The 12,942-nt window shown below is 44.6% G+C and overlaps 1 protein-coding gene across 2 annotated transcripts in view; it reads right to left on the reverse strand.

Moving 5' to 3' along the window:
- Nucleotides 1-12,942, reverse strand: part of CLTC (clathrin heavy chain) — a 54,565-nt gene that overhangs the window by 29,868 nt on the left and 11,755 nt on the right. For both annotated transcript variants that reach the window (XM_075904695.2, XM_075904697.2), the window contains exon 2: nt 1,356-1,563. In XM_075904695.2, coding sequence (XP_075760810.1) covers nt 1,356-1,563 — 208 coding nt within the window. The remainder of the gene's footprint in view (nt 1-1,355; nt 1,564-12,942) is intronic.

The following is a 12,942-nucleotide window of genomic DNA, read 5'->3' on the forward strand; positions in this document are numbered from 1 at the left end:
CAAAGCACACCAAGGGAAAACCACCAGACTTGACTTGTCAGAGCCATAATCCTGTTTATGGAAAGTCTGAAGGGTCCTAAGTTTACTGCTTTAGGCCAAGTGCATCTGTAGATTTGTTACTTTTCAAAGCAGTTTCCTACATTTGGAGCACCTTTTCTATATTCTCTAGAGTAGCACTGAAAAGGCTCTCTAGGGATAAGCATGTAGGCCTTTGTCTGCTCTTACCCCTTAATTATTTAGTAATGTGCACTGTTAAGCCTTTAAGCCTGTAAGCCTTTGGACTTGGTATTCTCTTTTCATAGAACAGGACAAAAACTAATACAATCTAAATTGAGGACTCACCATCTGCATACACAAGAAAGCATTAGAGATGTAACAAACAAAATAGTACAACATTAAAACCATCAGAAAGATTGTTCATGTAACTATTTAGCATCAGTTGAAAGCAGTACAGGATGAGAAAGTAAGACAGTGATTAAAATAAGGTATAGTTTAGTTTGTTTTGACATTAGAAGGTATTCAAGAATAGATCTATGCAGTTTTAGAAAAAGCTAGCCATTTCAATTTCCAAGTAGTTTACCCTTCCTAAAAATTGGGCAACATTCAGTACTCCTGAGAACTTTGTCAACAGAAAAGTTACAAAAAAATATTAAGCTACATATTATGCAACAAAAAACCTTGCCTAGTTCAGGAAAATTTTGTAAATCTGTAGAGCATTGTGACTTATGTATTTCTTCAAGTGCTCTGAACTATAAAGTTGTTTCCTTGTTTGACTCATGCAGCACCTCTTCTGCCCTCCCACAAATCAGATGGTCAAATATGAGAAAGAAGGGTATGCAAGTTTTGGGGGAAGAGGTTCAGCAGGGAGTCACCTGAAACTTTGTGCCAAGAATTAAGAATCAGACAACTATTTATCTGGATTCCATAGCTTTACTGGCCACCACAAGCTGTAAAACTGCATAACCATCTATTCTACACCAATCAAAATCCTCATCTGCTGTAGAACCAATATGTATCAGAAGCAGTAGCACCAAGGGGGCAAAGATGACAGGAGCCACCTCCCCTCCCCCTGTGTATAAGTGTCACCACTGAAATTCAGTAGTTAAATACATTTACTTGAACACATTTTAACAAAGCAAGGTTACAGGTTTTTCTATGGTGAATTTTAAGGGACAGAGACTGAAGATTTTTAGGAACAACTAACATGCTTTTAGAAAGTCAGCCCAACATCCAGTTTAACCTTTGATTAGATATTTCAGTTTCAAAAAGCTTGTATTTTCCCTGAATAACTGGTAACTTACCTAAGAAGTTTTACACTCTATGGTCAGATCTTAAACAGAAGGTTATTTTCATACCTTTTAGTGCAATGACTTTGCTAGCAGGATTCATGATTGCACTGTCAGCTGAAATTGGTCTCCGAATGGGATTGCTGGGGTCATTCATGTCAATGATCACCACCTGTGCTTGTTCTCCTACCTTCTCTCTTATGCAGATGAATTTATCTGACTCCATAGTCAGAGTACTGAAGCCAATGTTAGCTGGGTTGATCCCCAGATTTTGGAGCTAGAAGACAAAAAAGAAAGTTTTTACTAAGGGTAGAAAACAGGTGCTCAAAACATCTAGGTGGTGAACATCTGGAGGAAAGCCTATCATTCTTTATTCCAAGATGGGTTCAGAGCATTTTTCTAACTTTATAAGGTTGAAACAATTCTGACCTGAACATCTAGCGTATGATGCTCCAGAACAAAGTAACTTATGATAGGTCTACATGCAAAGGTGAAGACTCCAGGTTGAGGAGACATATCCACATAGAGGTAAGAGTGACTTAGCCAGGGCAAGCCACTCCAGTGCAATGCCATCCCAGATCATAGGCAGGTACTTTGAGTGGTCAGACCCTATGGCTATTCATGCTGCCATGGTTACACCTCTACTATTTAGTGCACTAGCACACATGGACTCAAGTATTGTTATCCACCCTCAAGCTGTAATGTGTCTTCCACAAGTGCTGGTGGTTCTCTCCTTCCAAAATGTGTACACTAAATCCAGAGTGGATGGCTAATACAGGAATTGAGAGAACCATTTTTGTTCTGATAGCCAAATGCAGTTTTGCCTGAAATTAAGACTTATTCAATATTCAACCCTCCTTAACCTAGCTTCTAGAGAACAGGCTAAGGATTTAATTTCTGCACTTATTACCCCAACAGCTTTATATAGTTAAGTTTGAATTTCAAACTGGTAAGTGTTAGATGCAATTCTGTCAACCACTTCTGTATTGGCTAGATTAAAATAAATTTACATACTGTTTAGCAAGGGCTGCAGTCAGGATAGTGTTATCTGCTCCATGTGATCCACTTCTCAGAAGGGGAAGCAGGGAGCCTATAACACTGCCTAGTACAGCATGAAGAATTTAACTGAGCCAGGGAGCTGGCCCTTTCCTGCTTAGGCCTGATCCGCCTTTGAGAAGTTTGCTTTACAACATGAGGAATTGCGCTTTAATTTTAACCACTTCAAGTATTTAAATCCCAAGTTAAAGTTTAGCCACTGAAGCTCAGTAGTACAAGTGTTTTTCTGGAGGTCAAGGTATTGGAATAGTGGTATTGAGACCCAAAGTCAGCTCCTGTTTTTAAACTTGTGCCTCAATTTCTTCAAAGATGTACAATTTACAGAAAGTCTCATCTTAGGTGGCTACTGTTCCATTCTATCAATGAAGAAACTAACACTAAGATTTACATTTAAATCTGAGTGGCCTTTTATTCTGCCACTTTAATACCTTTGTTCATTTAAGATTAGAGAATAGTAACCAAAGCATATTTAGTTAAACTGAGAGCCATGTGTTTGACCACTTGACTTCTCCTTGAAAGTTTCATCATTAGCCACAGCTACTTGACCAGTGTTCTGGAACCATGTTTGACTAAAATGTTGGTTTTTTTTCTAATTTGACTGTCTTATCAGTTATACACAAGCACCTTAGCAATTGCATTAGTCTTCACTTGCATGCTCCGATAAAGATGCGTTATTCTGCTCAACCTTCATTTTCTAGAGTTCATAGAAGCAGCCAGAGTGCCATAATGGAGGCTAACTTTTACAGAACCAATATGATTGCAGTGGTTCTCAGCCAGGGGAGATGCATACTAGAGATGTGAAAAGTTAGCTTACCCATTAATCACCACCCTTAATAGGTGATGCTCATTGGTTCACTGGTGGCAGCTCCTGCCTGTGGCAAGGGAGGGCTGCTCCCCACCTTTAATCAGCTAAACACTGTTTAAACTAGTTAAACAGGATTTTACATCCCTAACACATACCCTGGGTACTCTGAGGTCTTCCAGAGACTATTTTGGGGTGGCCAATCTGCAGCTTGTGAGTTGAAGAAAAAAATTGCAGCTCCTGATGGAACTGGGACAGAACCTAGAACTGCTCAGGTCAGCTGCTCATGGCCAGGTTGCTGTGGGCCACATGCAGGCTCATGGCCCCCAGTGCCCTGTCCTATCCTGCATGTGCAGGCCAGGTTGCAGTGTCCCAAGCCTGCACATACTAGCAGCCAGCTGCTGAGCACAGGCACAGGGGCTCTGGGTGTGCCTGTGGCACTGGGCATAAGATTAGTGGGGGAAGGGGACTGGGTTAGAGCAGGGAGGGGAGGTGTGCATGGCATCCCAGCCAGCATGCCTCAAGGCTGGCTGCCCAGTGCATGTGCCCCAGTGCCTGGAGGGAGATGTGCATGGCTGTAGCAGCAGCTCTGCCTCTGGGACCTGAGACCCACATCCCCAGTCTTCTGCCACAACACTCCTGCACCATCCACACACTGCAAATCTGTGTCCTGAGCCCATCACACTCCCAGCCTCCCTGCCCTGAGCCCCTCATGCACTCTAGCTCAAACTCCTGCACCCTCACAGCCACAAGCCTGCAGCTTGCTCAGCACCTCAAGCCTCCACCTGACCCCAACACTCCTCAGCCTGAAGCCCCCTCCCTGAGCCAGCATCTTCTCTTCTACTTCCTCCTGCACCCAAATTCCCCTCCCAGCACTTGCACCTCTCAACCCCTTCCAGTGCTTTGAGCTAGTAAGCCCCAGGATGGTGTACCAGCACCTATTTTCCCCTAGTGCAGCCTCCCTGCCGCTGCCCCCCAGGTATGTGGCTCTTTGCACTCTATCCACCACTATTTTGGTTCTTTGTCTAATGGGCTGGTGACCCCAGACTAGATCAAGGCATCTAGATTTCAGAACAGGCTACATATACCTGGCATTTCATGTTACAGGTCTTGTCCAGCACCCTTGAGACCCAAATGATGGAGTTTGCTGGACAAGGGGAGGTCAAGGCTCCCTAACCAGATGTAGGCTCTGCTTCTGGGTGGGGCTGTGCTCCCTGCCACCACTTCTGGCCAGGCCTAGCATGGTGTGAGGCTAGAACGGACCCAGCTACACTAGCCCTGGCCAGGGCTGTGCTCCCCGCCGTGAGCCCTGGCCAGGGCTGTGCTCCCCGCCGTGAGCCCTGGCCAGGGCTGTGCTCCCCGCCGTGAGCCCTGGCCAGGGCTGTGCTCCCCGCCGTGAGCCCTGGCCAGGGCTGTGCTCCCCGCCGTGAGCCCAGCCTATAATTCTGAACCTGCTCCCCGCCACCAACCCAGCCTATAATTCTGAACCTGGCCAGCCAGGGCTCTCTGGCAATATGATGGATGTTGCCAGACTAGAGAGTCTCGGATTTTAGAGGTTCAACCTGTTCTTTATAATATTCTATGCACTCTTCAGTGTACACAATCCATCAGTTGGAATATTTGTTGTAAAAATGAGACCAAGTGATTTCAGTAGTGTGCTACTTTGGTATGATTTTGTAATCTTGTTGTTTGAGGCAAAAAAACTAGAGGTATCAGACTTCTGCAAGGGTACAATAATCTTTCCAGACCAAGAGCCTGAGCTAGTGATCATGATTCAAGTCAAACCCATGGCTTACTTCAAACCACTTGACTTCAAGACAGAGCTAGTCAGATCAAAGGCTCATCACTTCCTCCACATTTCCCTCCAAACAAACCCATCATTACTTCAAGCGAGGAAACTTAGTTCATAAGGGCATTGTGAGCCTTGTGGTTTTCACATCACTTTCAGTATTAGTATTATGTTCTAGGTTAACCTGCCCCATTAATATTTAGGTTGTGTTCACTTTATGGCAGAAGTGATTTTAATCAATGCTGAATGGCTTTTAAAAAAGATCCTCCGCTGAAGCTTTAGTGGATGATCCAAATGCTGCCCAGATTTCCAAATTGAAGCAAACGTGTATGTCAGCTTTTCTATATGCATGTATTTAGGCACTGATTAGCAGGTGAAACTGACTGCCACAGTCAACACAAGTGAGTTTGGTTAAAGTGGACTCCTTGAGAAGAGAGATTATGTTCTTCTATACAACATGAGTCACTTAAAATTCTATTTGTTCTACACACTATTGGACAATACAAGCCACTTTTCCCCCTCTCCAAAGAGCCAGGTGCCTAAGTGGTTTGTGACTACTGCACGAGAGCCACATCTAATCCAAGGTAGAAGAGACTACATTACTGAAGTGGGCTGTAACTACCACAAACTGCTTCCAAATGCTGACCTGGTAATAGTAAATGTTTACACGATAATGCCGTGTTTCACATTCTAAGTCCTGCTGTACTCAGCATGCGAGAGATCACACTGTGCACCTCCTACGTGGCAAAGTTCAGCTTACTACAGTTGTTACTGGACTTTAGTTTATGCAGGCTGGCTAACCAACCAACCCACATTAGGAACAGAAATAAATGGCAAGATGCTGCTCAGATACATTTAGAAGTGAGGAAAAAAACTCCATATATTTGATTAATTGATACCCACACTATAAAATTGGCAATGGTGACAAATGACAATTTCCTGCAATACACTTGAAAAATATTGAAGTGCAAGTATCTTTGGATCAAATGCATACTTCAAGTCTATTGTGGGCTGGAATTATGAAACTTCAGGGAGGGGGTGAGATGGGAAGTGCACTGAACTTCAAAGGACTTAATTGAAAGTGTGGCAGACAAGAATGTACTTATGGGACAATGGTTGCTTAGAGCAGTGGTTCCCAACTGCTGGGCTGCAGACCAGTGCCAGGCTCTGGTGCCAGGTGTACTCCCTTTCTGCTGCAGCTGTTGGGAGAGGCATGTCTTGTCCCACCTCTCAGCCAGCCAGCACTGGGCAGGGTCTCCCCCAGACTCAAGAGTGGTTTGCTGCATGGCAGAAGGGCCAAGTGACGCCCAGCACAGCAGCTTTAGAGCAACTGCAACCCAGGCAGTAGTGCTTAGCTGGTGGCTGGAAGGAAGCATAGGGCTAGGTGAGGGGGCAGGACTTGCACTGGGGGCTCTGCAGTGGGGCTCTGGAAACAAGAGGCTGGAACTGGGAGGCTGGTTCTGAGGGAGTTGGATGCCAGTGACTTGTGTCAGTGGCTGACACCAGGGTAGTGAAGTGAAGTGGTGGTAAGATTATGGGGTTAGGGATGGCACTGGGGCTTGAGACCAGGGTGTGCCCCAGCTTCCATGAACAGCTAACTTCTGTGGTGGCAGCCGCCTGCAACATGGTAACTGCTGGAGCTGAAGCTGGCTGTTGACAGTTGCTCTGGGGGCTGGGGCTTTTGGCAGACTGGTAACATTTTATTTGCACAATGAATATGCAAATAAAATGTTACTAGTCCACCAAAAGTTGTGAATGGGTTTGCTGGTCTGCAGTATAAAAAGGTTGCGAGCCACTGGCTTAGAGGATCTCTAGTCTTGAGGAAAGCGAATGCAAGTTCCCAGCCTGTAGTTATTCATACACCCCTCAAACGCCACAGCCTTACAAATTTGTAGTCTGAGGAGGGGACCACTGTCTGCCAATTGTCTTAAGATCAAAGGTTCAAGAATAGACTCCAAGATGCATAAAGGAGAGACTAATTCTGAATTAGTACACTCATTAATAGGTTAAAGCAATTAAAGGTGCCATTGCAGGAGAAGCCCTCTGAGGTTTGAAGGGCTCACTCCTATGAGTGCCTGTGTTGGAAGAAGAGAGGAACTTGACCTTATTAGCATAAATGTACTGTTTCAGAGGTTTTCACCTTTCAGAAAAGCATGCCTGCTTACAAGAGCTGTGTGGTAATAGCCATTGGCAATTATTCACAGCTTCTGAAGAGAAAGCTAAGTAGGTACTGACCTGACTTGTAGTCTAGCTTGCTGGAGAGGACATGAGACTGCAGCTTGAAAAAAGCTTCCTGGTCAGGAGTAGGAAAAGATGCTGTTCTCTGCTCAAGAAAGGGGATGGAGACTAGAACCTTGAACGTGCCCTTGGTGAGCCAATAAGGGAGAATTTGGTGCAGTTGCCCTGGGCTGTGAAACATGGCATTTGTCAGTCAGTCAAAGCTGAGAAATCTGACCAAACCAGTGCTCTGATCATGCTCCCGAAGACGGGGGGAGGAACCACCATGGAAGCCTGAGTGTGCTCAAACTGGCTTTCCATTCACTCCGCAAAGAGAAAGTCCTGCCTGAGTATTGAGATGGCAGATCACAGCCTGATCATTGAGCAATGTTTTTAAAGTTTCCCCACATCTCAGAGTTGGGCAAAGATACTGACCAATGAAGGTACCAATGGTTCTTTGTGTAGATTCTGGTGTTAGTACTCTTCCTCTAAATGCCAACTAATGGTCCTTAGGTGCTTATCAGTTTTCCCTTCAATATTTATATACCCACTGCCTCTGTTCTCCCTTCCCTTCTCTATTTAATTCTGGTTCTGGACATTCACTCCTGTCATCTGAAGTGGGCTGTGCTCACAAAAGCTCATACCACCATCTATATGTTGTTAGTTTGGTAGCACTTCAAAGACTGTGTTGAAGTTTATCCTGTAGAGACTAACTTTGCTACCCCCTGAAGCTTTTAAAAAAAAAAAGGTAGATACTTGTTTAGACTCCCATCTTTAATTGCACAATTTCATCAAGAGCCTAGCCCTCCAGTTAGACTATACTTACTGCTAAATTATCCAGCAAGATTCCAAATAGTTGTATTAAGGAACTGTGTGCAAGAGTTCTACATCCTGCAGCAAGTATACAATGTCTGCATTAACAATTTCATCCTAGTAGGGTAATTACACTATGGGATCCAAGCAAGGAATTACCCCACGTCTGTACGCTGAGCAACTTTGTTCAATTTCATCCTTTTCCAAAATCAAATCTGATGTAGGGATGTTAAATGGCATTTAATCAGCTAGTCGATAGTGAGAACTGCAATGGGTGAACTCCTGGCCATGGGAGCTAGCTCCAATGTGGCTCTGCCTTTAGTGTATTAAGAGCCTGGCAGCTCTTAAGACATTTAAAAGAAGCACAAGCACAGTACAGGGGACTGGGTGCAAGCCAGGAATTAGCCAATTCCCAGCTCATGCCCAGTCCCCTGGTATACCTCTGCTTCTCTGCACAAATTGTGCAGAGGGAGTCAGCTTAAAAGCTGGTTCCCTCCCACCCCCCCCCCCGGTACCAGCTCCCCCAACTTGCTGCCTCTGAGAGGCAGCAAGGAGGGGGAAGGGACTAGTTTAGTCACTAGTCTATTATCCAATAAGCATATGCTTGTTGACTAGTGCTTATATCCCTAGTCCAAGGAAGAGTTGAATTTCTAATATGCCATCTATTTGAATTTTAGTAGTCAATGACCTGGCATACGGAACAAGTCTGCATAAGACTATTCAGTAGTTCTTGAGCCTTGGCCAAGTGGAGTGTCAAAATGAAAGCCTGTGCATGTTTGTGTCTGCACTTAAACAGTACCTTCTGCATATTGGTTTTTTCCACCATTTTGGTTTCATAGCCTCCCTGGGAAGTGCATATCCAATAGGAGACCGCACAAAACTTCAGCTGCTTACAACACGGATTTTCCAAATAAATATTCTTGCTTCTTTTCCCAGATAAGGATGCTGTCTAGCTGTTAAACAGATTTAACATCATTTGGCTAAATGAATGTGAAAGTAATCTAGAAAGCTTGACTAGTGTCTATTCCCTTCTGGGCTAATACAGAAGTTCATTCCCAAGAGCATGAGTGTCGGACCTGAATTATTCCACAATCACTATTCCTGGCTCCAGATGAAGCTTCATCAGGGAGTGTCAGACTCCCTGTATCATTTAACTTAGACACATGACCAAGTGCAAATACTACTGTAAAGCCACACCTCCCAACATAGCCATACACAATATACTTGTAGTAAAGGGAGTGGTATATGCTAAAGATGCACTTCATTTGTTGTCCATAAAGTTTTACTTGAAAAGTTTCACTTGTGAAAGAAACATCCTGTATCATGTGCACTAGGGATGTCAGTGTAGACTACACAATTAACTGATAAAGATTAACCAGCAAGTCCAGGCTTGTTCACTACATGCACTCCCCCTTGCCGCCTCTAATAGAGGCAGCAAGAAGGGAGATGGTGCCTTTGGGGAGCTGGCTTAAAAGCTGGCTTCTCAAGAGCATGAGATCTGCCCTTCCCCTGCAACTGCCATGCTGCTGCCTCTGCTACAGGCACAGCAGTGAGGGTGAGGGGTAGGCTGGAGCCAAAGTGTAGGGAGCCAGCTTTCAAGCCAGCTCCTCACGTGTATGACTCCCATTGACCCACATCCCCCCCTACAAATGCAATAGGGTGGGGGTCAGAATCTGGTGCTTGGGAGTCTTAAAAGCTGATTCCCCAGCACCAGCTCCCCACTACCACCTTCCCCACCCATCCACAGGTCATCCAAGCTCCCTGCTGACAAGCTGCTCCATAGGCTGCCCGCCCCCCCCACACATTTGAATCTACCAAATGTAGACTTTCAATAGTGAACTTTCAAAGAAAAAACCACCACAGGTTTCTGCACTTGTTACCCAGGTGATAAACAGGTAAACTTGAGTTTAACTTCTAATGGAGTAACTCTGTAACCAGTGGAGTCTCAGTTTGTTTGTCCATGGACCACCAGGCCAATCAAAAAATTTGCAGACCACCTCCAGCACAGGACCAACACAGCAACTGCTCAGCACGACAGTGGAGCTACACTGACACTCAGACCGAAGTTACTAGCAACCCAATGTGGTTGCGTCCTAGGTGATGCTATGGATGACATGCCGCATGCTTGTGAACAGGCTGTTTTATGCCATGACGGCAGAGCCTGTTTATGCCACATGACCTTGGACAATGTTCCTGTGGACCACCAGTTGAGAACCACAACCACACAGTGGTCAAATCTTGGCAGATGGTGGTCATTCCAGTGAAGATGGGGCTTCAAAGGATGCAATGACTTCCACTTAAGGCAGATTTCCCTTAATCATGACCAAACTGTACCACCTGCTTCATGTAGTAGTGTTTCCTATGCTGATGCCATGAGGTGTTATCAGATTGCTGCTGATGTGTTAACCAACATATAAGCAGTTTAATTTTGTCAACAGCACTAGGATCTAGCATGTTTAGTACTGGAATCTTTGAAGCTCAGCTGAAACACAGCTTGTCCAACTATTAGAAATTCACCATGACAGCTTTTGATTTCACTATTATCCCTCATGGTCTATGTGCAGACCATTCCCTACCAAGCTTGGATGGTGAATGCATCTAAGCTAGGGATGTTAAATATTCTTATTAGCTGATTGACCTCAAATTCTTATTGGTTACTTACTATTGTGTAGTCCCAAAGTAGATAGGCAGAGTGTGCTCCAGCCCCACTCCCAAGGATCTCCCTGCCATGCCTTGCTGCTGCCTCTATCAGTTTAAAAGCCAGCTCCCCCTGTGGATGGGCTGCCTGTTGCCTCTATCAGGCAGCTGCATGGGGAAACAGCAGCCCTTGTCTGGAGGGGCACTGAGCTCCTGGACCCAGTACAAGAGAACTGAGCTGGTGATGCCTGCCTCCCAATACACAGAGCTGCAGTGGGAATAGGTCAGCCTGCTTTTAAAAATATTACTGGTGGGAGATGGGGGAGAAGTGCATGTAGTGTATAGCATTACCCTAGAAAGCTTTTGCTTATCCAGTCAACTACACTATTACAATCCCTGATCTAAACAATGAAAAAACAAACATTGACAGGTTAGATTTGTCCTAACCAACTTTCAACCTATTCCATTTTGTTGAGGATCAATATGGAGCTCCAGCTACTCCAAGTTAAAAGTAAAGAATGAGGGGAAGAAAGATAGACCTGGGCAAACCTAGTTTAACTAGTAGTTAGAAAGTAGTTGGAGGAATGTTCTGAAGGCTGTAAGTTAGTTTCCCTTCTCCCCACTATCAAAAAACTCCTCAGAGGCCAGGTAAAATATTTATTCCCATAATTAGTAGATCCTTATATTGCTATGATAGATGGTAAAGCCAAACTGCATCTTTTCAAATGCTTCAACTAAAAATTGAAGTATGCTAATGAATGCTACCAAGACAGTCTAAACCAGTGAGACTTGCTAACCCATTCACAAACTGCTGTCTTTCCCAGACCAGGAAGAAAGAAGCATGCTGGGTTTCTTCACAGGAAACTGCAGGCAATCCCTGTAATCAAGCCTCTCCTCCCCCATACTTACTGCATGCTGCAGATTCCCCTCTGTCCTCACCATGTACCTAGTCTCTCCCCCCCCCCCCCCATGTCCCCTTCCCTACCAGCATGCATGTTGTCTGGATAGGGTTGCTAGATGGTTTCAAAGATACAGGACACCGACATCTACTACATCACATCTTTAGAACACTGGACATGTACACTGTTTCCTGAACAGAAAGCTCAAATACTGGATTGTCTAGTTCAAAACTGGACACCTGGCAACCCTATGTCTGGAGCAGGGAGCTTCTGCTGCTGGAGTGCTCCTCCCCAGGCAAGGAGCTCTGTACAGCAACCCTCAATCTCTTGAGAGGCTCAATTAGCAGCAATGCTGCCACCCTGCCATGCAGCTTACAGAGAACTTAAGATTCTCACTGAGCCAACTGAGGCATGGGCATGGCCTGCAGCCTAGCAGCCAGTGGTTCATGGCCCAGCACTGATTTGAAGACTAGCAGTTAGGAACCCTGGTCTAAACTCAACATACAGAAGCACCAGACAAGTAGTCTGCAATTAAACAGTGAGAGTTTTAAAGACTAGTGTATAAAAAGCTGCTGGACAAGTGGTTTTTTTTTAACCACTAAAGGAAGAGCCAAGAGAAAATTTTTTTTAAAGGAATGACTGATGCAAAGTGATTTTGCAATCCTTGGTCTGGTGGTGATTTTAGAGTTGAGGCAGGATGGACTTCCTTCTTATTTTAGTTTGGCACAATGAAAGTTAAAATGTTAAGATGGACAGAGTGAATGGATCTCTGGGCTTGTATTCACATAGGGCTGGATTACCCAATAGGCAGACTAAGCATGTGCTTAGGGCACCAGCAAAGCAGGGGCACCAAAAAGAGTTTGAAAAAGTTGAATATTCAATAAAAGCATCAAAGTAATCATGGGAAAAATCAGAACTCTGCAGAATGCTCTTTTCCTCAGCTGAAAAGAAAAACAGCCCTCAGAACGTGTCAGGACAAACTTGATTCGCTTTCCCTATTGTGTACGGAAGTGGACATGCTTTGTTGAGTTTGCAAAATTCTGGATAAGTTCAAAGCTATCAGAAAATCTAGAGAAGCTATTTTAATTTCAGCATACATGTAAGTTGTCATTACTGTAAAATAAAATTATTTGTCAAAATAGTGTTGTTTATTTTGAATTACATATGGAGCACCATAGTCTTTTCAGTACTTCAGGCCTCTAAAGGTCTTAATCTGACCCTGCATTTAGTGCTGCACCCTCACCACTGCAATACTGTATGGGCAGTAGCATCTTCACAATGAGCGCTTCTAGTTAATCATCCTCAAGAGGAGTTAGCTGTGACAGAAGCTCTATGGGGGAGGGGAGTTGGGGTGTTAGGCTGATGTACCTGCATTGACATCAACTAGTTACTGCTCCCGAATGCCTTAGTTCAAATGAAGGACAGGTGTCTATAGTGCAGACC

Source organism: Pelodiscus sinensis, chromosome 21 (genome assembly GCF_052426305.1).
Source record: "Pelodiscus sinensis isolate ZL-2025 chromosome 21, ASM5242630v1, whole genome shotgun sequence".
Taxonomy (NCBI): Eukaryota; Metazoa; Chordata; order Testudines; family Trionychidae; genus Pelodiscus; species Pelodiscus sinensis.